Source organism: Plectropomus leopardus, chromosome 15, assembly GCF_026936395.1.
Source record: "Plectropomus leopardus strain MGB_pleo_1.0 chromosome 15, ASM2693639v1, whole genome shotgun sequence".
In the NCBI taxonomy this organism is placed as follows: domain Eukaryota; kingdom Metazoa; phylum Chordata; class Actinopteri; order Perciformes; family Serranidae; genus Plectropomus; species Plectropomus leopardus.
In genome coordinates this window covers 12212788-12238927 of record NC_142190.1, presented here as the reverse complement: position 1 = coordinate 12238927, position 26140 = coordinate 12212788, and the positions used below count along the sequence as shown (strand labels likewise).

At 39.5% G+C, this 26140-nt stretch overlaps 1 protein-coding gene across 4 annotated transcripts in view; it reads left to right on the top strand.

The window, feature by feature from the left end:
- The window catches only part of sgcd (sarcoglycan, delta (dystrophin-associated glycoprotein)), a 323685-nt gene extending 299415 nt beyond the window's left edge, over nt 1–24270 (top strand). For all 4 annotated transcript variants that reach the window (XM_088089010.1, XM_042498784.2, XM_088089011.1 and 1 more), the window contains 2 exons: nt 8819–8942; nt 14988–24270. In XM_088089010.1, the coding sequence (XP_087945136.1) occupies nt 8819–8942; nt 14988–15173 (310 nt within the window). In that variant the 3' untranslated portion in view covers nt 15174–24270. The remainder of the gene's footprint in view (nt 1–8818; nt 8943–14987) is intronic.
- The last annotated feature ends 1870 nt before the right edge of the window (nt 24271–26140 follow it).

Below are 26140 nucleotides of genomic sequence, written 5' to 3'. Positions count from 1 at the left end.
ACGAGCACACACACACACATCCCACCCATAGCTGTCACTTTTTTTTATCGAAACCGTAACCGTCATATCCATCTGCGTGGTAATGCCTTGTCAACAGGATGTGTCCTTGCATCAGAGAAATGCTTTTGTGAAAGTAAAATGGCAGCATGAGTGAGTTTGATAGTGCACCTTGATTTATGTCCGGACCAATTCAGAGCACAGATAAAAGGAATAAAAATGAAGCAATAAGAAGGACAGTGAATGTGGGATGGGAAGGGGGAAAAAGCAATGGAAACAGCAGCAAGAGCAATCGTTAAGGTTCTTTTTTGTTAAGGTGAAATGAGATGTGAAGTGGCTCATTTCCTGCAGGAGCTGAGAAGCTGAAAGTTTTCACATCATGAAAACTTTAATAGACTCACATTAGACTCACAGGAACTCAATCTGGTGAGGTTTGTCCCAAGGCACTGTATGGACAGTGTTTTGCAGTGTTCGCTCTACATGGAAACATCATGGCGCTGCGATTGAAACTGCACTGAGATGGAAACACAGGCCATTCACACCAGTCCGCGCTATTCTACAGCGCTTCTTTTTCTTTGCTCCTTTTCTAATCACACAGAAAGCTCTGTCCCTGCTGGTTCGTGTGTTTCTGGCTGTGTGTCTGTGTCTGAGTGTGTGTGCATCCCTGTGTGCCTCTCTCCCTCTCTGTTTAGAGACAACTGACAAACATTTTGGAAGCACTGGATGCATATTTCATCATTTGTGACGATCAGACATTGTATATCATATCCAGTATAGCATGTATGTTATTCACAGTTGAGTATTTAGTATGTTTTCTTACAGGAAAAAATAGATCTGATGCTGAAACTATTGCTGCAGATCATGAGCTTGAGCTCGGGGCCGCTACACATCCAGTGTGAACGATCTGATTGCTCAACTACAGCGCTGAAAGGAAGTAGGCAGCGCTCCATGGAAAATCAGCCCCTGCATTAGATTCCTTAGTGGGAAGAGGTTAGGGTTAACTCCAAAAACACTCCAGCGGCAAAATTGAGGCAAAAGTTTGCTTCATATTTGGTCTGAACACACCTTTAGTCTTGTTCTAGCATCACCTCAAGGCAAGGCATAAAGGTTTTATCTGAACACATCCGTAAAAACCCTAAAATATCACCTGTATTTTTCAATTTAATAATTGAGACATATAATTCAAGTACTTCTTTGTTTGTTTCCCACTGTCGCTGTCCTCAGCAGCAGCAGCAGCACCTGTTTGTATAGCACCTCAACATGGAAGTGCAAGACAGCAGAAAATATTTTTAACCATTAGAGAAGAAGCCATGACACTGCACCCCAACCTGGTAAAGATCAGAGATTCAGTGAAAATTGCTTTAAGCTCTTTCTCTCTTTGTCTTCCTCTCCTCTCTGTCTCAGCTCGTTTCAACTTGTGCCATCTCCAATCTCCTCTCCTCTATCACCTTCCTCTCACATGTTCACCTCTCATCTTCCTACTCTCCTGCCCTCACTAACACCCCTCTTCTTCTTGCCTCAATTATCTTCATCTTCACCTTTTTTTCTGTCCCAACTTCACTCCTCTTTCCTGAGCCATCTTCTGGTCTCCCTTCATCTTCTCCCGATCTTCTTTTATTCTCTTCACGTGTTGCCATTTTTTGTTTGCTTGTGCTTCTTCTGTATTCATCTCTGACTCTAAACGTCACTCCCCTCTCTCCGTTCGACCTTGATTTTTGATTTATAATAACTTTTAACTGCAGAGGCTGTTAGCAAAGAGCAAGGCAGTTAACGAAAAACAATCCCGCAACAGGAAAAAAAATAGGAAGTCAAGCCAAGAAAACCAACACGTTCCTACTAAAAATAATGGGCCGCATATTACATCACTACAAAAGAGATCACGACTCAAGGTGACCTGCACCCTTACTCAAGAACAAGAAAAAAAAAGCTGAAAAAATAGGCAGCAAATTAGTATGCCCCTTCTTTTCATCTTATTACTCTCCTTTTCCCTTTCTGTCCTCTCTAATGTCACAGTCGCACCTTTCTTTTCCTTCTCTCTGCCCTGGTCAAACTCCACACCTCCACCTTACACTGATCTCAGTAATTGAGAGGATGGTGTGTTCCCCCGCAGTGTCCAGCTGTTCACGAAGCCCCGCGAAGCAATCAGCTGCCCTCGTATTGGCCCGAGATTGCCATTTAACCTATGATTTGCTGCGTGGCAAGAAGGCAGCCCATTTTCAACTTGCCATAGCTTATATATTTAGAACGCCAAACAGTCCTGACCACTGTGTTCACTCCGTGTGAAGCAGATAATTTAAAAAAGCTGTCGTCACCAAGGACAAAGGAGGTGCCTGTAGAGCGAAAGGAGAGTACGGAAGCTGCCCACGGGTTTCAGACTGTGTGAGTTTACAATTTCTGTCATGTCAAAAACCTCCAATCATTTCCGTTGTTATCTGTAAGGCTGGCGATATGAGGAGGAAGCGTGAAAAGTTATTAACCTTTGATCTCAGTCGTAGATATGAAATGCTGCCAAGAAAAGAGAGAGAAAGGATAAGAGGATGTACAAAAGTGAAATAGAAAACAAGAAAGGGAACAAGATGAAAGTCTATTGATTGCTGTGGGGAAATGAGGTTGTGGCGGCCATAAAAGAAACAGGTGACAACAGGAAAATAAAGATAACGATAAGGAAAGAGAAAAATAGATAGCAGAATAAGTAGCATTAAAACAGGTGGACAAAAAGTGGAAGTGCATAAATATGTGATAACATCAGCCTGTCAGACACAGCTTGTCAGTAATGGGTAAGATTACTTTATCGCATGCATTCTCGACATTTGATTTTTTACATATGGTAAAGTGTTCCGTTTCTTAGTGAAATCTAGATTTTTATGAAATATGAGAAACTGTTTATATTGGAACAAGAGAAATAAGAGTAAAGGAAATGGAAAAATAATTCACAGGAACTGTGAAGAGGAAATGAAAAGGAATATAACCCTGGGGCGGAAATATTTCCCTGTCTGACTCCCAGAGGAGCTGGGAAAAAGGGGGAGGATGATTGCAGGGGAAGGCCTTTGGAGGAAGACACTAAAAGCCTCAATGTTGAATGTAGAAACTTCTTACTGTTCCTCCTCACACTGTATTTCTGTGTAGAGGTGAAGAGCCAGGAGTGCTGAGCCACTTGTTCTCATGTTTATCCTAAGATCCCCTTTGAGACTTTTGCTACCTCAGACTTCCACCAAAGTTGATAAGGAGTTAGACGGGTTTGGGGCAGTCCAAAAAAAATGGTGTCTTGGATGGATGACAAAATAACAACGTTGCAAAGCAACAAGTTACGATAATCACATCACGATTGCTTGCAACACAGTAATGTAACATGTTACTTTTCTAAAGTCAGTAATCACATTACAATTACTAATCGAACAATAATGTCATTACTTTCATTACATGATTCTTTAGTTATCTGCATAACGAGAATCTAATACGCCTGTTGAGCAGCAAAAAAAATCTCATGAGGTGAAACCGCTTCGCCAAGTAAGCTGGACTAGTCTGCTATATAGCTAAAGTTTTATTATTATATTAGCCGCCTATATCACACATAAAAATATAAATGTTTAAACTTTTGTCAGTAAGGACATGCTACACATTGTTAGCTCGGCTTGATTCTCCAAATTCTTTGGAGTTGAGTTCATTAACTGAAATTATGAGCACCAAAGTATAATTAAAGTATAATAATATAAAATTTATTACGATACACCGCGATGATAAGGTAAGCAATAGAGATGAAAAAAGTGGTGATTCCTTATCTCTGAAGTGGTCTTAAAGTCCAAACATATGTCCACTCCTTCAGTATGTTTTCCCTCACAACATAAGGCTCCACTGATCAAAGAATCAAAACAGTTTCTCATAAAAAATGAATCCAAGTTTTAAATGTTGTTTTAAAACAAAAAGTGTTTTTTTGGGAATGCTGAGCGCTATTAAAATACCCTAACTCTCTCTCTCTCTCTCTCTCTCTCTCTCTCTCTCTCAATTAACTAACTAATTAACTAATTAGTTGTGTAATTAAATACTTTCTTCAGGGAGTAATTAAGTAAAGTAATAAATTACTCTTTTTAGAAGTAATGAGCAATGTGTAATACATTACTTTTTTGGAGTAATGACCCCAACACTGCCCACCACCAGCCATCCACTTCTGCAGAGCGTGAGAGTTCTCCATCCCTGAGCTTAAGATATGAAGCCATTCAGTATTCTCACCACAACCCCCAGGGGATCAGTTTTTACCCTCTTGTTTTGCAAAGCATAAGATTAAAGTCTCATCTATGTTCACTTAATGTCCAGATGCAACAGTTTTAAATTGTGCTGGCTCCAATCTGTTTTTATTTGCCCTCTGGTGGCATCGGTTAGCGAGAATACTGATAGATAGTGTCAGCACTGTTGTTGACGCAGGCAAAAGCAAACAGAAACAAACTGATAAGATTGGTCTGATATGTTTGAGAAGCCAAAACGCTTGATGGTTGCAAATGAATCCAATTTAATTGAGTGCTTGTTTTAGATTGTCTTTAAAAAAAAAACAAACCTCAATACAACTGAAAATCAAACAACTACAATGATGAGGCATTAGATGATATGTGTTCAATTAATCACCATATTACACGCTCTGTAATTAATTTGTGTTAAGGCTTAACCCTCTGTGGGCACAGAGCAAGGGGTAATGCAAAGGGGATTAAAGTTTAATTTGAAAATTTGCTGACTCTACTTATTAATGGTTGTTTTTATGTCTCCGCACCAGCAATAGCCATGTCCAGAGGCATCACTTTTTCGTGTTGTCTTTTCATCAGTCGGTTAAACTCAACCTTGGACAGAATACTTATGCCAGTTCAGCTCTTATAAGCAAATTCAAGGATGCACAAATGAGACAAAAAGCACCGTCAAAGGGATAAGTTCAGCCCTAACTGTGCTGCCAAGCAAATAGTTTATTATATACAAAGCTGCCCCTTTTTCTGTGCGTATTGTTAAAAAAACAAAAAACTGTCCAATTCTCAAAGATCAGCACTTGAAGCCACACGCAGTGAAATTATTGGTGTATTCGGAGAGCTGTTGGTAACTGAAGTGCACTGAGAGACTTAAGACCAGACTAAAAAAGAGAAATATGGTTTTTCGCTGTCACATTTAAATTTCATGCCTGAAGTTTCGCTGTTACACATCAAACATTACTGCACAGTGGGGGTCTTAAGCTCAAATTCCCTGGTCAGTGGTCAGGTTGTTGATTCAGGGCTTCAAGCAGGCTCCCTCTCTTGAAACTTTCTGTACTCCACATCAAATTTGGAAAGAAAAACACATTTAAATGTCTTTATTCTGCTTGTGTTGAACAGTTATCTTCTTTTTTTTTTTTTACTTCTAGCTATGTTTTAATCGATGATAGTCTGAGACGACACATATCCATAAGATTTATCGTAATTGTACAGTCACTAAGGTCAGATATTAAAGATATTAAAGTTTCTGATGTAATAACAGTAAAGAAATCCTTTGGCATCTCCTCTTTTTTCTCTTTTGTCTTCTAACCATACCATGAAGTGGAGAGCACCACTTGTTCCTCCATCCACACTTCTTCATGATACCGTTGGCATAAAAAATGTTCATTCTTTATCCTCCTCCTTGACCTGAATTTGAACCCCAACATAGAAAAGCTTAACACATAATGGTTTTTTAAGGCTGAAACAGAACTTAAGTTTGCTGCTGTTTCCCCTCGTTTCACATTTACTGCTGTTACATGCAACCAGCTACTGTACGGCAGATCCTCTCACCTCTTCTTAACCTCTGAAGAAATTAGGTCAACACCTGATCCACTTTGTTCATGAAATCTGCCAGGAGCAAATTCAGAGAATGACACCAGTCAAGCCGACTGCAGCAGAATACATTGGAAATAAGATAGTTGTGTTCTTCTATTGTAATTCGCTCTTTTTTGTTTCACCCTCTGTTACTTTCACTGATGCAACTTGTAATACTTTGTTTCACTTATTTTTCCTCCTCTCTCTCTTGATATTAAGAACATTTCTGCCTTAACTTTATCCATTAATGTTGCCATGTGCACGTTTTGAGATTAGTATTGTAAAGCAAAAAAAAAAAAAAAATGTTCTTAGTCTTTGTGTTTATCATTTTTACAAACTCAAAACCTTTAAAGAGATAAAGGATTTATCAACCAGGATGCATAAGGGTATTTGGGAATAATTTAACAAATTGTTACAGTCTGAGGCCTTTGGCACAAACATACAAAACGCCCTCATTTAAATGTAGCAGTAGTTAAGTGTCTTGGTTCTTTTTCAGCAACATTTTTTAGGAATGCAGCTACTATTGTGTTGTTTCCATTATCAACAACATTTTGAAATTTGCAATCATGTTAAACACACAGACAGAACATTGAAATAATCAAAACTGACAACCATAACATGAACCTATGGTGTCGTTACATTCACCAGAATAAGTTTTGACATTACTGGTTTGTGCAAATCATAGCCATGTTACATTTTCACATTTCATATGTCAGGGAAATATTGAAATTTTCGTTTTCATTTCTATGTTAAATTTTATGTTGTGACAATTCTGCAGTAATGTGGTTAGGTTTAGGCACAAAAACTACTTGGTCAGTGTTAGGAAAACCTCATGTGTGGGTTTTTCTTTTGGTTTTTGTTGCTGCAAATCATACCAGTCATGTCCTGAACTGTTGTTAAAATACACCTGATTTGGTTGGTCTCGAACAGTATTCTGCCAGCACAGTCGCCAGAAGACAAATGTTGGTATTGTACATTTCTGTAAACCACAAATATGCTACATTTGCATGTTTTTTAAGTGACGTAGTATATGAGCTGATTTTGTCATTGGGAAGTGGAGGGAATGTTAAATATCATGTCATCCAGGCGATATGCCTGCAAAGCTGCAGACCACTGCTGCAGACCAACAAACAACAAAAACATCTATAGAAAAAACAGGAAGGAACCAAGGTACTCACAAGGCCTTTGTTTCATAAAAAACAATAAATTCTTTGACGTTGAAGAATTTATTGTTGTTGGGGTTTTTTTTATAATTATTTTCTACGTTTAAAACTCAAGACGAGTGCCTTGGTTCCCTCCTGTTTTTTCCTATAGAAGTTCATGCCCTTTTTGTACTATTACTAGTTTTAAGAGGCTCTCCTGTACAACAGAAACAGTTCTTTTTCTGTGAGTCATTACTGTGTTTCCATCGGCTTTTAAGCCTCCAAAAGTGAGTGTTTTGCAACAACCCATCTGCAGGGATAGTGTCTTGAAAATAGATTGTTTTTAACTTGGGCATAGCAGCTCTGCATGCGGGTATGATGCCCTACCAAACTGGATATTTTAAGACAAAACATGATACGACCGGGTTGAATGTGCTGCTGTCTGCTGCTTGGCAGTCCTCTTGCTCAGGTGTTACGGCATCCACCATCCCCTCCTCCTCCTAAAGAGAAAATAAGCTCATATACATGTAATCTGAACTTCGTAATAAATTTGAAATGTGCAAATGCAACATATCTGTGGTTTGCAGAAACAAACTTCAGCATTTTATTTTGCTGATATGGCGTTATATTATATAGGAGACTCATTAAATCATATGTCATTTAAAGAAAGCTTAGAGGAAAGTGGAATGTACAGAAAATACTTCCAGAGCCTGCAGCTCCATTCTGTGCTAATCTGACTTTTCAGCTCCAGTCTTCTCACCAAGAATCCCTGTTGACATAAATAAACCAATCAAGAGAATATTCCAAATGAACATACGACACATATATCCTTGATATAAATACTTAGACCCACAACCCTAAAGCAAATGATGGACGGCATACACTAAATCTGTGCATATAAACAGAAGCTTTAATGGCTGCTCCTCACCCAGAACAAAAGCTCACAATCCTCCAGCTGAATAAAGTGTGTGATATCAATGAAAACCTTCCCTGTGGAGAAAATATCATGTATTTTATCCACAACTGCCATAGTGACAGGAAGTCTACAGAGACCTCCTCTGCAGGTCTGAATCTACTGAAGCATTTTGACACCTTTGCTGCTTGCTATAAAGATCGGCTCGTGGGTCTGAGTGGTTTTGTCAAGATGTGAAGAGGAGTGGGATGATTTTTAATCCTCGAACAGAAATGTGTGAGCAGCCACAGCTTGCAGGTGGGCTGCAGTGTCGGATCCACTCAATTTCTAATCATTTTTGGTGGTCCATGAAGTGTGTGTTTTTTTTTAGGACTAATTTGAATGTTAGACATTAAGACTGGGACCATTTTTTGGATGTTACACTTTCATCTAGCAGAGAAGGAGTGTAACATAAAATTTTTAAAGGCCATTCTCTCCACGCTCCCAAAACAAAGTCTGAACACCAGTAGTTTAAGGTGAATTTTGTTATTACAAAATATGTGTGTCTACTCACCTAAACATATCCGTTTGATTGTTGTTGAAAAACAGCAGTGCAGGTGGTTTTTATTAGCTGAAGTGTTTGTTTTTATTGGTTAAAGTGATGAAAATCTCTGCTACGTTCTGCACAGTGTCAGGATGACAGATTGCTGAAACAGTCTAATAAACAGGCTGCTTCAGGATCGTGACTTTAGTTTACAGGACCTTGTTAGTTTCTAATTAGGCTGTTTGACACAAATCAACTTTAAGAAAATGGAGCAAAGTCAAATTCTCTACTGAAGATAGTAACGCAGAAAAGAATCTCTGAGCGTATCCACGCCTTCAATTTCTTTGTTGTCCTCTATCTTTAGTTTTAGTTTTGAGAATTTGCCCTCCCACTCATCCAAACACGAAGTTTTCAGAACTGTTCTGCCTCTGTCTCCTCCCAGGCTGGAGTCTCCCACTCGCTCCCTGCTGATGGAGGCACCAAAAGGAATCCAGATCCTGGCTGAGGCCGGAGACATCCAGGCCATCTGCAGGAACGAGCTGCGTCTGGAGTCCAAAGATGGAGAGGTGTGTAAACCAACAAGGGAAAATTAACCTTTTGTCTGTTTGAAGAACTGCATCAAAATGGGAAAATATAGCGCTAATTCTGGTTTATCACAGATTAGGTCTAATAGTTTTGGTATTAATAACATTTTACGTATCAAGTTCACTGCTTAGATTTGGCAACACTGAGACATCACTAAAAAGTTGTCCAATGGGTCACAATTCACAGTCAACTGACTGAAACAGATCCCCAGCTTTGTCAAACTTATTGTGAGGAAGAAAAAAAAAAGAAGTTAAATTGCAAAATGATTACCCAAACTGTTTGTTGTACAGCCAGCACAGTCTAAATCCCTCTTGTAACTTTGGCCCTCTATACTTACTATGGCTGAGAGCACACAGTTTTCTTTTGCAGTAAGGGAATATTAGTTTAACTGCTATGACACTTTGGGTGCACTTGCATTGGAATAAAGTGGTTAAGATAAACTGTTGGTTGTAATAAACTGGAATTAGCCTTGAAAGAGCTGCCCTTTAATCAGTCAGTCTCTGAAGGATAAAAATGTAAGTCTGGAAAGGATTTAGATTTGAAACCAGAACTCAAATTATCATTAACCTCTTATGATGTTATGAGTCATTCTTTGCTCTTTTTTATTTTGCTTATCTTATTTTGGAACAAAACATTCAAAGAGGTTCTCTCCTACATAAAACATCCTATAGAGATGTGATACTTAGTGTGTCACTAAAGTTCATCACCAACAGGCTTCTTTTTTCAGGGAAGGCTTTTGACACATACCAATTGTAAAATAATAAAAATTAATGGTGGATGAATTTAATATAGCTCTTTCAGTTTCAGACTCCTGGTATGCTGGTGGAATTTCTCACTGGGACATTTGAATAGATCAGAGCCATAGCTTATGTTATTAGTAACACCTGTGCTTTTCCTACTGTGACAAGTCCAAATGTCAGCTGTGAGAACAGTTTGTCATGACCTTTGTTTAATTAACAGTCACATATTCCAGGATGTAATCATATTTTTAACCAACACGCTCTCAATCTGAACCAACGGGCCTGGGCTCAGTCAGTGACCTTCCACGTCAATCTATGATGTTTTAGGTACCCTCGAGCGTCAGCTCTTTACGCTCTTGGATGCTGCTACCGTGATGTCGACAAATGCACATGTGGTGGGATGAAGCAGCACGGTCCTATGTTCACACAACAGCACAGACTGTCATGATGGCTGGGATTAGGCACCAAAGTCACAGATGGTTAGGTTTTGGCAAAAGAGTCACATGGTAAGGTGTGGAAAAAAAACACACACACATCGACTCAGGGAACTCAAGCATGGAAGTCGGTGGTTTGTGGGACCCATCCACCTCCCCACCCGCCCACCCTATAAGCACACTTGTGCTGCTTATTATGTGCTTACCCACAGTGTTATTAAATGACGCTGTCCTTCAGCATTAATGTCACTTATACGATGTATTCACGTTAGCTACCAATTTTAACTCAAAAGATGATTTTATTTTTTTTTAAACCTAACCAAGTAGTTGCCTTAAACCTAAACCTGACTTTGACCACATGATGGTTATAGCAAGTTTCACACAGTTGTGAGAAGTGACAGCATTAGATGACTTGTGATTATAACATGTTAGAACCAACAGGCCTGGGCTTTCCAAGCCAAACCTTCAGGACATGTCGGATTTAAACATTGACAGATTAGGGTTCAGGATAACTTACTTTGGAACTTATCGCACACTGAGGGGGTTGAGAAACTGTTGGTATTTGACGGCCTGGGATTAGTACATGTTGAGCACAGAGAACAGCTTGATTTGTCCCTGAAATGAACTTTTAAGTATAACTTTCTTTATTAAATGCGGTCCTCTTACTTCAAATGTGTTCTTCACACAAAGACAAACCTCCCACTCTGTGTTCTGGCAAGTTGAGAAATTAACTTTTCTTGTCCTCCAGCCATACTGGCTGACGGGGCTCCATCTCCATTCAATATTTCTCCTGTCCAAACTTATTTTTAGCAAACAACAATCCGAACAATAGTTAGCTCCCTCAGCCAACATGGACCAGCATTTAGCTTATTGGCTGGTGGCAATTTCCCACATACTGGCCATCCACCAGAATCTGAGCCTCATAGAGAAGCCGGGAAATAGAGAACAGCAGTTGATTGTTTTTTCTTTCTTTTTTTCCCTTCCTATCCTCCATTCAGTCTCCAGTTCGGTTCTCTTTGGATCTTTCACACACTAATTTTAACAACTTTCTCTTTCCATCCATCTTTTCCAGTTCCTTTCCTTCCCCCTCCTCCTTCCTCTGTCCTATTTCTGTCTTTAACTTTCCTTATTTACCATCTTTTTTCCTCCTTTTTGCTGATCCACTCCTTATCCTTGTGCAGCTTCTTTCCTTCTTTCATCCTTTCCTCCCTGCTTCTAAATTCCTCCAACCATCCAGTGATTCGTTACACACATCAGTCCTCACATTCATCACGGTCGGCTGTGCTGATAAAAGGATTTCCCACCTTAGGTTGCACCAGTCGTGTCATGTCAGATCTGTTCAAATCAGCGAAGGAGGATTAGGGAGAAGAAAGTGTTTAAAAGTTTCCCACAAAAACAGTTTCATACATTAAGACAGGCCGCTGATATGAGATGGACGAGCAGAAAGAGAGAGGCCATTTCTGGAAGGTGCCCTTGGATTCCGTTCGGTCCAATTAAAAGTAACCACAGTAGCCACGCCCCTCGCCACGTCTTCCTGCAGTTTTCATGGGTGTGTGGTCGAGAATGAGGCTGTTGAACTTGTGATGGTCAATTCAGATAATTAGAATCACGTTCTCACACTCCATTAGTGTTGCAAATGTCCATTTGTCAAACCTCTGTCTTACACACACACACACTCGCGCTCTCCTCAGGACCCCCTTGGCACCACCACCGCAATTACAGAGTGGCTTTGGTCATTAGACACCCACAAACCACACAGGCAGAAACAGAAATAGACTCACACACACACTTGAATAGTGAAATACTGTGTTTTTTCAGTCACTCAGTCACAGAACTGACACTTGATTACACATGCCTGGTCTTTTACATGGTGATTTGAATTTTTCCACACCATCACCATGTGCAGCACTAATATACTAATGGATCATTGTACCATGCTATATTACCACTGGGTGTGGCCACAAGTACAACAGAGCAAACCTAACTACACCCAGCTGGGATGCAACCTATAGAGGCTAGTGCTGCATTTTTTCCCCTCAATCCCAAATCAAGTGTGGACTCCAGATTCCATTTTCAATAATACAGCTGTCTTATTTGGTTGTTCTGTGCTGTCTTGTAGCCATTTTGTGTGTCCTTGTAGTTGTTTTGTGGATCATTAAGGTCATTTTGTGTCTTTTATTGTCATTATGTTTAACCTTATAGTCAATCTGTGTCTCCTTTCGGTTGTTTTGTGTCTTTTTGATCTTTTCTTTTCTTTCTTTGTGCTCATTTTGTGACCAGTTGTTTTATTTTTTTAAAGTGAAGTTGTGTCTCTTTTATGTAATTTGGTGTCCTATTTGGTTATTTTGTGTCTCATGTTAATGTTGTGGTTTTTAGTCTTTTGTCATCATTTACTGTTTTGTGGTTATTCTATATCTCTTTGAGGTAATTTGTGGCTTTTTTGGTCATTGTGTGTCTCTTTGGTTTTGTGACTTTTTTTGTTGCTTTATGTCTGTCTATGTCTTTGAGGGCATTTTTGTTCTTTTTGGGGTTAAATTTGTATTTTTTTGCTTTTTTTGCCTTGTCATTCTGTGCAGTGTTTTTGTGTCTCTTTGTGGTCATTTTTAATCTTTCCCTGGTCACTACATGTGTTAATTTTGTGAGTTTTAGTTTCTTCACGGTAATTTTGAGTCACCTCGTAGTTGTTTTGTGTCTCTTTGTGGTCTTTTTGTTTTTGTCCTCCTGGTCAGTATCAATTTGAGTGACACTTTGAAGGTGAAAGTCAGGGAACCACCTGACACTTTGCTTAGAAGGCACATTCAGTAATCCATCCAAGTGTGCATAACTACAGTGATTGTGTATTGGGCTCTTAGCACTGCCAAAGGTGTCCAATCTCAGTACTGTGCTTGAACGCATCCTGTATAGACAGTTGTGGAGGACTGAAACTGCTGCTAATGTGTTGCTCTCCCAACACAGACTTTGTGTTGGTATAACTGATTCTTCTCCGCAAGGTTATTTGCCAGTGAAAATCTAACTACACAGTAAGTCTTACCTTTCCATTGCTTAATCTGTTTGTACTTTTGTCCTTCACTAGCACACAATCACACCCTCATCTTTACACACACATGATGATTGTCCAGCCACACACACTTACACACAAATTCTCTCAGTGTCTCACACTCTCTGCCCCTCGTGGTGAAAGATTTGTTCAACAGCAGCTGTCTGAAGAAGTCAGCTGAGACTCTGCTTTAAAAGTGTTCCAGGTCATTTGATGGCGATGCCTCCCAGAGGCGCCTGGTAATGGCTCCTGTACCTTTTTTATGGCTGGAGAGCTCCTCCTCTCCTCGGCCAGTGAGACGGCCGGCCCTAGACGAGCCCCGGGAGGCCGGTGGGAGGAGAGGGCAGAGAGATGGGATTCATGCAGCAGTGGTTTGCGTCTGTGCAGAGGGAGAAAGGCAGTTTGTTCCAATCAATGTGGGGTTGAAGGGAGTAAAACGAGTGGATGAGTAGCTGTGTGTGAGTGTGTGTGTTTGTGGTGGTGTGGCAGAAGAATTTTTTTGGTATTTGCTCTTTTTAGTCCTCAGGAGACAAGAGGAATGACCTGGGAATAAGCACACACTAAACTTTTTCATGCTTTTTTTCTGTTATGCTCGGCCTTTGAGAACAACTAGTTACAAAATAAGATGTATGCTTCATGGGATGATTTTGTTGTTCTTTGGCGCTGCTGTTATGCTTTTCCACAAATGATGTAAGATTTTTTGATATTTTATTATTGCAAATGATTTAAAAAAATGTTGAAAAATAAAAAAAAATTGTGCATACAGCCACCGTAATAAGGAACAAAATCTCCCCAGGGGAGCATACAACCAGACCCCCAAACTACCACTGCCTCAGTCTGTAAGATTTGTCCTCAGAGATGATGCCAAGCAAGTGCATTCTGGGTGTCTTTTCTCACTGATATCACTTTTCCATGCATTACTATTCACACTGTGAGCTTCAAGTCCAACACATGACCTTTATCATTCACTCCAGTCGCTCAGCTATCCTGTCACTGCGCACTGAATGTCTAAAAGACCTGCAAGTATGGACAGAAAAATCTCTAATATGCAAGATCTGATGCCAGAGAAATTGGATAGATGCCGCTATTGAGTGTGACTCTCAATATCTGGACCACTTAACATTCTGTGCAACCAACAATGTGGAGTGCTAAGGTGTTATAAGTCACTGACACTATTTGTGCGAGTCCAATCCTGTAAAGTAGAAGTTCTGGGAGGAAAAACAAAAGCTAAACTAAAGAGAGGGGGTGAAGAGATTTGCCTTGAGAGCAATTAGAGTGAAGAAATGAGAAGAGACACATGATTCAGCCTGGGTTAGCTGAGGTAAAGATGATGGGAAAAAAAGATGAGTTTTTGTCTGTAGAGGAAGAAAATGTGTGACTCTTGTGGTCTGAATGAAGAGTGAGGATTATGACTGTAATGAGGTCAAACATACTGAACACTACGTTGGATTGTGATGTGGACGGAAGGCAGAACATGCAGATGCAGACGTTAATTTAGGAGTGACATGGGTGATTTTAGGGAGATTGAAGATGAGTTAAGCTACATCTGGTTTTCTGCCAGAAGTTACACATCCTGACCACTGACAAAACAGTCCTGTCCAGCTGGCCTGAGTCCAGCACCTTAATTCACCATCAGCCAATAAGAAACTACTTAAATTAGACTTGTCCTTTAAACAGAAAGTGGATAACATGTCCAAAGTCACAACAATTCAGCTCAGAAGTCCAAATTTAAACCTAATGTACCAGACTCTCAGAACTCATTTTAACTGAAGACGTTTTTTCCAATCTAACCACTTTTCTCCCCCTCTACCACAGATCTCTCTGGATGCTCGGAGGATTCGCTTGATGCGGCTGCCCGAGGGGAAGGCCTCCACCAGCTCCTCGTCCTCTGGGACCAGGCAGACTGTCTACGAGGTTTGCGTTTGCCCCAACGGGAGGCTTTTCCTCTCCCAGGCCGGCACTGGATCCACCTGCCAGATCAGCAGCAATGTCTGCCTCTAGGACTGATACATACAAATATAAATAAATACGCAGATATCCTGAAAGAAAGACGGCAAAAACAGACAGATGTACACATATCGCCTGCCTCCGGGACAGCAAACACAGACACTACATAGAAAGACTGCCAGAGCTGATGGAAGTATAAACAATCATAGATACTGTAACTATACAGACACACTGATGCATACACTTTACAAACACTCAGACTGATATTTAGGCTCAACCGATAAAGCCAATACCGAAAATTTTGGATCAAAGCTGCTGACTGCTGATCTTTTGTGCCAATATTTCAGTGCTTAAAAATATTTTCTCCCTCAATTTTATACTTCTCAGAGTGGAAAAGCCTTTGAGATTGGCATTTAGAGCATCACAGGACACTAAAACTCTCAACTGAGTGTCGTACACATCTCTCTCAGCTCTTTATACATACATTACAGCAGCAGAGTTATTGGGCCTTTAAACTGAATTACACGAACAAAAGCAAAAAAAATGTCTTTCATTGTAGGTTTTAACTTTATTTTAATAAAACTGGGGTCAGAGAGGAACCTCCATCATATTGACCCTCAAACACTAACAACAGTATTGGTAATATATCGGTTTGACCCTATTTATTAATTGTGTACACACATGCATATGCACACATTCGCATATATACATGCATTCACACAGTTTACATATTTTAACATGGTATACACACACAAACACACACATTAACACACACACACACAGTCACACTTTTTGCTCGTAGGAGCCTCCTGGTAGAATCTGAGAGGAAAATCTCCAGAGATTTACAAGAAGAGACACTGATCTGTTCCCTTTCTCCCTGAAGAGCATTTCAGTACCAGAATCACTAGGGTGATCACCCATGGCAACAAGCCCCACCCACTCCCCCTCCCCTCTGTTTTTCTTGTCCTATTTTCTCATCTGATGGTTACCAAAGCTGAGCTAATTAAAGTATTTCCTGTTTTTCATAAAGCATTTTAAAGCCTCATAGGCATGCTAAAAGAACTTAATTACGACTACTACTAATATGCATTGTGTCAGGACTTGGCATGAATTTATTATAAGAACTGGATACCCAAGTCTAAAATGGCACCCATTCACTTGAATGAAAATTGCCCGGCCACATGCCAAAAAAGGTTTCTAGCTTATGCATCCGCTTGGCCGATACACTTTGTACTGGGATGATGTCACTCACATTTAAATCGCTTTCTAGGCTCTGGGAAAGTTTTACCAAAATACTGTTACACCTTTGTGGATTGAAAATGTACCGCAAGTTGCCTGTGGGACAAATTGACAGCAAGGTTGGCAGGCAGCGCCACATCCAACTCTCTTAATACATTCAAAGGAGTCAGAAAGTTTCAAAGGTAGGCATTTTATAAACTGCCACTTCAGTCCAAACCAGTGACTAGACAAAAAGATGCACAACACATCTCCGCTTCCTCCCAATGTACAAAGATGGAGCCAAAATATCCTCGATAAGGCAATCTTGCCTTGTTGACAGTATTCAGAGACAGAGTCTGCACAGTAGAAATTCCATTGTATCCAGTTCCTGCCATTCGACCAATCAAGAGTAGAGCCATTGATCACAAGGACTTGATCGCCACACACAGCTGTCAATCATGACATCAAACCCACTTTTTATAGCATCAGACAACTAACTGAAACCAAACTTATCAGAAAATCTAACAATAACTACCTAAAATGCCCAAAAATATCTTCGAGGTATACATTTTTTTGGCAGGTATGTCGATATTTTAGTTTGGCCAATGTCCTGTCCACCATCATGGTTAAGGTAAGGTTTATGACCTATGCTGCAGACAGCCACCAGGGGGAAATCAATATGTTTTGAGTAAACATTTGGGGAGCTGCCATGTCATCAATATTTACTATAAAATCCATGGTCTGGACCCATACCAGATCCAGATGTGTATACATGTATTAAGTACTATTAGCATGCCTATGTGACAATATATAAACCACATTAGAGTCTTGTGGACACAACTAAACTTTATGATTTAGCAACAGTGTAAAAACATCCAGACTTTTAAATTATTGGGCCACAGTTCATTTCAGTCCAAAAGACAGAATGAAAGTTTTCATTTAGGCTCTAAACTAAAGTTATACCACACAATTTTAAGCCCATTTGGTCTTTGTTACAATCTGTTCATAGTATATTATGACAAATTATAACTCATGCCATGTTCATGTCCTATCATGCACACCCAACTGGGAAAAATCATGCAAAGTAGTTTGCATTCAGTTATTTGAATTATTTCAGACAGTGTTAGCAACTAATAATTCACTAGCTGGGCTTTTGATATTTTGAACACCCGATTGTTTCCATGTTGTAGCTGAGAGATGTTGCCCACTTCTTACACTTCTTGTGATATGACGTCAACATGGCACAAGTGTTGCCACAAAAAACCTCAACAGCTAAAACACTGGTCTATTAAATAGGTTTTTCTTTTCCTTCTTTTTTCAATGTAAACCTTTGAACTGAATAGAAAGCTATTTTAATTTCACATGACTGTCAGAGTTCTTTTTTGCCTGCATAAATTTCGTCCATGTCTCCTCCTGCCAAAACAGCATCACCCTCCTACTACTCTGTCATTGAAGACAATTATAAACAGCTCAACACCCTGTTCTTAATCACACAAAACAGATTATATGTCATTGTCTAATGTTACCTGCTCGAACCTCGGTGGTGGTCACCCTACTTGTTTCTTGCACTGGGACATTTTTTTAAAAAAAAGGACAAACAAACTATCGTGAGCCACTCTGTTGAAAGAGGGGAACTGTGCCTGTGCCTTATGTCGATGCACTTGTGGCAAGAAGAAGCACATCACACAGACTTTCTTTGGCATCAACGAGTAACATAATCTCTGATTTCAGTTCAGTTTCATCCCAATTCACAAATCTCTCCTTCTGTGCGAATGCAAAGACCTTCAGCCATATCTGACTGTAGTTCCCCCTGCTGTCAGCGCCTGACTCTGCAAAAGGATGAGTCATTTTTCTTTGTCTATTTACCACTTTAGCTTTCCCTAGTTTGGGACAAAGCTCTTGTTACTTTGTTTTTTATGATCAAATAATCTGTGTGAAAACATTTATATGTTTCTGTGGATGTTTTAAGTTTTTAAGTTTATTTTACGACTGCACTGATGGGTCTGATTTCCAATCCTTATCACAAACTACTTGGTTAAAAACATCTAGCTTTCTCCAACACCATATGATCTTTGTCTTTGCATGCTTGTTTTTTCATCTCAACAGGCTCACATTTGGCTTCCTAAGATAGTAAAAGCATGTCCATGTTTAACATTAGAACACTTTTCTTGTGTTTTAGGTGGAGACCACTTTAGCACGATCACTCCTTTCTTTACTTGTATTTTTATGCAACACCATAGCACTGCATCACTGCTTCCATGAACTATTTAGACCCCACTATAATCATCATTAACAGTACCACTATGGTGTAGTTTCCATATACATATGTTCTAGAAAATGACAATTGTTTGGAAAATGTTGAAAGTAGACCTCCAAAAGTGGTTGCCATTGCACTGAGATCCCATCCATACTTGTCATATTTTGACACTTGGGGAGAAGCCCCCAGCATCACTATAATGAGGCAGACTTTGTAGGAAGGGTCAGCTGCGTCACTTAAGTTGCCGCGCATTAATAAAAAGCAGACCGCTGTGAGCTTTGGGCAATAAAAGTACTTTGTCAGAGTTAGGAAAACCTTGTTTAGGGTTAGGAAAAACATGTTGCTTATGTTAATCGGGTGAGTTATCGCACTAATGACTAATGAGTGACTAAAGATTTGTGACAAAATAGCTAAAAGTTTACTTCAAGTTTCACGAAAGACACAAACACCAGTCTGCAAGGTCAAAGTCTTGTGTTTGTTGGACCAAGCCACTTTTCATGCTCTTCATACCAAGCTTGTTGCTTTAAACATCTAATAATGACACTGATGGGTTTACATAGTTGGTTGAAAGCCTGATGTCTCTTATACAGACTCTAAAGGGTGTCCATAGCATCATTATAGTGTCACCTGGCACACTGCCTAAGTGTCGTCGGGCAAGACAAGGATGATATTTGAATGTATTGCAGAATTGTCAACATTCTTGTCTGCGAATAGAGTTGAGTTTGCAACAGCCAACTTTACACATATCTGTAAAGTTGGACTGTTCATACTGAGCATGTCAGCAAAATGATGAATGATGAATGAATTTGTTTTCCTTACAATACCAACAAAGTCCTCTTTAGGCAGAGGTGACCCCAGTTGCATGGAAGCATGAGTATGATAAAATTCAAGATGTTCACAGTTTTTTTCATATTTTAAGGCACTAGATTTTGACTTTTGAAGATGCAGTAACTTACTATGTAAAGACAGAAAGATCTTGTGTGATAACACTCGCCAGAAACTAGACGTTTTTTGACCAAGTGTCTTGCGATAACTCGTGAGCATGTTCATAGTAGTGCACAGCATTTATTTATATCTTATGTTGTTTAAAGTGTTACATCCTTTTCAAGAGTCAGGTGTACCAGCCTTCTTGCTGTCTCCCAGCTTCTCTGTCGCTGTATATTAAAGGACTTTGAGAAACATTTCACAACAAAATTGAACCTATCTGATGTATTTGTTTTTTGAATACACGAACACAAGAGAAATACAGATTTTTATACGGTTGTATTTGTAAATAATGTATACATAACCGTGTCGGTGCGATACATGCCGACTAAAGAGAAACACTGCTCTTTTGCAAAAAGGAAAGCCTTTTTTATAATGTACATCAGTATGTGTTTTTATACTAAAAGGGCAAAAAAAATGTTTAAGGATTCATTGAGTTAGCATGTACAGCAATGTATACAATGTTCGCCTGTGGAGAACAAGCTGGTTTTGTTTTTATGCTTTCTCCTTCCTGTACTCGTCTCTCCTGCTGAGCTCAGATGTTTCACACAAACACAAATCTGCTTTCTTTTTGTTTTGTTGTTGTTGTTCTGTTGGGCCTGAGGTCTTTGCATTCTCTCCAAGTGTGCCGTGTGTGTAAATTTGTGCTACTATGAGTGAGCTTTTGTTTTTGTTCTTCTGCTCCACAGAACGTGTCAAATGATCCTCAGAGAAGAAAACACAGAAACCAAAAGTAAAGAGAAGCAGAGAAGGAAATGATACACAGGGTTACACATTCGTTGGAATTATCGGATTAGTACAGAAGCAGGCAACAAATATCCACTTACTTAAAAACACATTGATCAGTCATCTTATTAATTAACAGACCATAAACAACATAATGAATCAGACTTTTCTTAAATTTGAATGCAGGAGTGCATGGTGCACACATTTTGCAGTCAAAATAACCTAAGATACTGTCTATACCATGTATTAAGATGTGTTTTGGTGATCCAAACACAGTGAACAGCTGAGACATATCGCCGTTCACTTGTATTCAGATTTCTACTGCCTACATCACTTACCCTAGAAGGTCTAAGGGCCCCATGCACAATTGTTACATCCACACTCTTACAAGCTGCTCACCAGCATGCTTGGTAGGCATGTAGAATTTGTGTCGGTACAGCTGAAGATAGCTGTTAGCAGAATTTGGCACATCTTCTTTCATAGTGCAAAATCAACCCTTTGTGAAATGGGGAAGTTATAGCGCGTGTGTGAGCTGTTAACAAAACAGCCACCACATCCTGTATTGATGACATCTTATTGGGGACGCCAATTTGTGATCCTAGGATAGCCAAAGGATTTCCCGTCCTACTCTCCCTGTGAGTGGCTAGTACTCGTGGCTTTGTTGGTTGAATCGGTTGGGTTTAGGCAAGAGGAGTGGGATTGGTGTGATTTTGGATACAATGGGCCAATCCTTTGCCATCCTAGGATTCACAAATTTGCGTTGGGGAGGCATCAAGACGCATTAGTCTTTACACTAAAAACGATAAGTGGTTATATGCTTCCAGGACCCATCTGCAAGTGATTTGACTGATGAAATCACAGTGCATCTTGATTGTCGTTTACACTTACATTCAGCGTTTTCCACTTGTGGTAGGATCACCCAAGACATACCGTATGCTATACTGGGTGTAAACAGGCTCTGAAAGCATTCTGACTATGACACTGATCAGGCATGACCCAGTGGATAATGTTGCTCATCAATTATTAATATGGCCTAGATCACATTCTGTGATGCAGCCCTGTGTGTTCCCACCGAGTGCTCTGTTCTTCTTTTTCTTGCTACCCACTGGGGTTAACATCCATCCTGATTACATCTTTCATTCTTCAGTCCGAAACTGCCATTCATGGAGTAGTTTTCAAAGATGCCAAAATAAAAGGCGTTGTTCAAATTGATTGCAGTAGTCATTGGGTCCTACCTGACAAGAAAGCTCAAAATTCATTGTAGCAAACAAAAAACATTTTTTTCAGAATGAAAGCTGTTATGTCATATCGCTAAAGTTCATTAGCAAGTTAAACCACATATTGGCAAAACAAATGTGTTAGACCAGCCAGCTCCCTTTGAGTTAGCTGTGTGATTAGCTTCAGTGGATGTTCCAGTATTAATGTTGTATTTTGTTTACATTGAACTGCAGATGGTGGCTCACCAGTTTGGCAAGTCTGTAGTTTTTACAGTTAACTTGTAATTATGACTAGGAGACTAATGCCAATATGAGTTGCTTGTTGTTGCAACCTTTGCTAAAATGACACGGTGCTCAAGTTTCCGTTACACTCTTAGATACTCTCTTACCTTAGAATGTTGACAGAAAACATCCAGAACATGTCTGAATTTTTCAGAGATACAGATGAAAAACTGCAATGAAATAACACAATATGTTACAGAAGCTAGTTCGTAGACAGTGCAGGCTTCAGCTCTCTATGAAAGTGAGGACATCCCAAAAATGATGATGATAATAGGGTCAAGCTGATGGTTCAACAGGCTAATGGTGATGGTTATTACTTTTCCTTTCTTGGCTTTTTCTTACCTTCTGCTCTGCAGTCCAAGATCTATGTGTACCACACTGTAATTCAAATAACCAAATGTTATACAACTGTACAAGGTCCCTAATAAGAACTTCTAAATACAGTTTTTGCAAGTTTTCATACATTTAGAAACTGGTTTCAGACAATCTGAAAAAAATGCAGCTTTGATCTGAATTTGTCTCATCCTTAAAGAATCAGGAAGTCATCCTCTCCCTCAGGCTGAGCATCACTGGACTAAATTCTTTTTTCATCTGCAGTGCAAACATTTCTGCTACAATTTATGGTGCACAGACATATGAAGAAAGACCTTTTCAGCATAACCATATCTACTTAACTAACTAACAGCGGTTTACTTACTGCTGAAATATGACACGTCACAACAAAGCTACAAATATTAAAAGTTATAATTTATTTTAAACGTATGGTAGGAAAAAAAAACTCTTCAACAAAGTTAATGCAGTATGAGAGATTTTCTTTTTTTCCTTAAAAATATCTAAATCTACAGCAGAAAAACACTTTGAATATTTTATAAATTGCCAAAAAATGTACACACCATACTGGATAATGGTGATGCCATATTTTTGGATATATATTTTTTTTAATCATTTTCATCCTTTTGTACATGTAACTGTTTTCAAATATTTCATTTTGGAGATAAAAACTTACCATATGTTGGACAAGACTTTACAAATATGTTGCAGCCTGTTATAATTGAAGTTACTTCTATACGTCTCATGATGTCATCTGATCATATCAATAGTAATCCATACAGAAAGTGGAACACTGAAGAGTGATAACGGATTGAATCTACCCGAAATGTCACAAGACAGCTGTCCGCTGTTTTATCTCACAATGTGTCCTGATTCACCCAGTTTTCACAATTCGCTGACATTTTCATCATCTTCACAACACTATCGGCACATGAGTAATCACATGTGTGAAATTGGTTTCCAGAGAGTTTTGATGCCTTCTTTGTCTCTGAGCGTAAAAACAGCAGACGTGTGAATAAGAGCCACTGAAGGAAAAAAGACTGTGGTTTAAAATAAAAACACACCCTTGAGCTTTTTGTCAGTCGTTAACGAAGCTTTTTATTCCGTAGAAAATAGCCTGAACTGTCTCTTAATATTTTTAAGAATGAAAAATGCAGTTATTTAAATCCAGGCCTTTTTTGCCTTCCTTCGTAAATCAAAGCTGCTAGCATCTCCAAGATGCCAACAGCTGTTCCAGAAGCTGCCCTGGTACCAAGAGTCAAATATTCAACCCCTCAAAATGTAAAACTGAGTCTGTTTAAAGCCGTCGTGGAGCAGCACTGGCCACATTCACCCAGCATAAACTTCCATTTCCTTCAGCGTACTTTAATTTGATCGTTTTCACCCGACCCTCACGCTGAGCCCTGGCAGAGTTCAGTCTGGGTCATGCCTCCTTTCTTGTTTGCAGTGTTATCAGCAGAGTGAACCGGGGCCCACCCCAGATTAAGCCGTGCTCCTCGCTTTCTTCAGCTTATGATGGCGAGGCCAGACTGCAGAGAGCGAGTGTTTGATCTGTGTTTCAGAGCAGCTGGAGGCCTGGAGAATGGGCGTCAGCGGGTTGGCTCATTAGCCAATCTTCACTGAGCGGCTAACCTCGAGCTACATGCACACTGCAAAAAGTATTCATCTTTGCGTGTCATTAAAGCTTTTGTCCTGAGTCAAATTTGCAGATATTTTTAAACAACTGATATGAACTGCATCAGAGTGGGACCGACTGAAAGTCACATTTAAAAGAACCCCTTTCTGCCCATTTCTTTATCATCACAACAACTATCAAAGGATGAAAGTTAGCGGGATTAGAGGCCCCCCCATCAATCACACATTCGATGTGCCAACTTAACTCTGTTATCAGGGTTTTGACGAGCTTTTCTCACTCAGCGGCTCTCTCTTTGTCATTTCACCAACACTGATGGCTGACTGAGGACGTTTCAAAGTCGAGCATCTTTTTCACAGAAAGGCAAAGATTTCACATGATTCTGTGCCGTTTCACAGCAGGTCTTTAAAGAAAAGAGCTTCTGCTTCTTCATACAAAGACCCATCTCTCTTAGAGATGACTTTTTTCTTGGATTATTGGAATAAGAAGCCCATAAAGCTGAGAGTGAGCTATTGACCGGGTGTCTCTCTGTCTTACGCTTCAGCTAAAAGGAGAGAAAAAAAGGAGTTTCTCTTATATTTCTTTTAAAGAATGCTACCTAAAGAGCTGCATTTAGAGAGAATGAAGTCTGTGCAATTCATCACAGCCTCGCTTGAGGTATGAATATGGAAAATGCAGTTTGTTATCAAATCAGCGAGGCTGGTTTTCTCTGCTATTTTCCCAGCAAGGTTCCACAGAGAAATGATTTTATCTGGTATTAAATATTAAAATCACCTGTGTTGTTTGAAGCCAGTTTAAATATTTTACTAGTATTGAACACGACTACAAGTCAGCTGTTTAATCTGCTCATTTGTTGCACGGTTTCTCCATGCTGAATAGGAACAGGCTTTCCTCGATTTTCTAGTTTTCAGATATTACAAACAACAGTTTTTTTTTTTTTTTTGGTCAGACAGGAGAAGTGGAGGGAGACAGTGGGGTCTTATTTTTGCTCATGAAATGAATGCACTTACATTCAGCGTTTTCCACTTGTGGTAGGATCACCCAAGACATACCGTATGCTATACTGGGTGTAAACAGGCTCTGAAAGCATTCTGACTATGACACTGATCAGGCATGACCCAGTGGATAATGTTGCTCATCAATTATTAATATGGCCTAGATCACATTCTGTGATGCAGCCCTGTGTGTTCCCACCGAGTGCTCTGTTCTTCTTTTTCTTGCTACCCACTGGGGTTAACATCCATCCTGATTACATCTTTCATTCTTCAGTCCGAAACTGCCATTCATGGAGTAGTTTTCAAAGATGCCAAAATAAAAGGCGTTGTTCAAATTGATTGCAGTAGTCATTGGGTCCTACCTGACAAGAAAGCTCAAAATTCATTGTAGCAAACAAAAAACATTTTTTTCAGAATGAAAGCTGTTATGTCATATCGCTAAAGTTCATTAGCAAGTTAAACCACATATTGGCAAAACAAATGTGTTAGACCAGCCAGCTCCCTTTGAGTTAGCTGTGTGATTAGCTTCAGTGGATGTTCCAGTATTAATGTTGTATTTTGTTTACATTGAACTGCAGATGGTGGCTCACCAGTTTGGCAAGTCTGTAGTTTTTACAGTTAACTTGTAATTATGACTAGGAGACTAATGCCAATATGAGTTGCTTGTTGTTGCAACCTTTGCTAAAATGACACGGTGCTCAAGTTTCCGTTACACTCTTAGATACTCTCTTACCTTAGAATGTTGACAGAAAACATCCAGAACATGTCTGAATTTTTCAGAGATACAGATGAAAAACTGCAATGAAATAACACAATATGTTACAGAAGCTAGTTCGTAGACAGTGCAGGCTTCAGCTCTCTATGAAAGTGAGGACATCCCAAAAATGATGATGATAATAGGGTCAAGCTGATGGTTCAACAGGCTAATGGTGATGGTTATTACTTTTCCTTTCTTGGCTTTTTCTTACCTTCTGCTCTGCAGTCCAAGATCTATGTGTACCACACTGTAATTCAAATAACCAAATGTTATACAACTGTACAAGGTCCCTAATAAGAACTTCTAAATACAGTTTTTGCAAGTTTTCATACATTTAGAAACTGGTTTCAGACAATCTGAAAAAAATGCAGCTTTGATCTGAATTTGTCTCATCCTTAAAGAATCAGGAAGTCATCCTCTCCCTCAGGCTGAGCATCACTGGACTAAATTCTTTTTTCATCTGCAGTGCAAACATTTCTGCTACAATTTATGGTGCACAGACATATGAAGAAAGACCTTTTCAGCATAACCATATCTACTTAACTAACTAACAGCGGTTTACTTACTGCTGAAATATGACACGTCACAACAAAGCTACAAATATTAAAAGTTATAATTTATT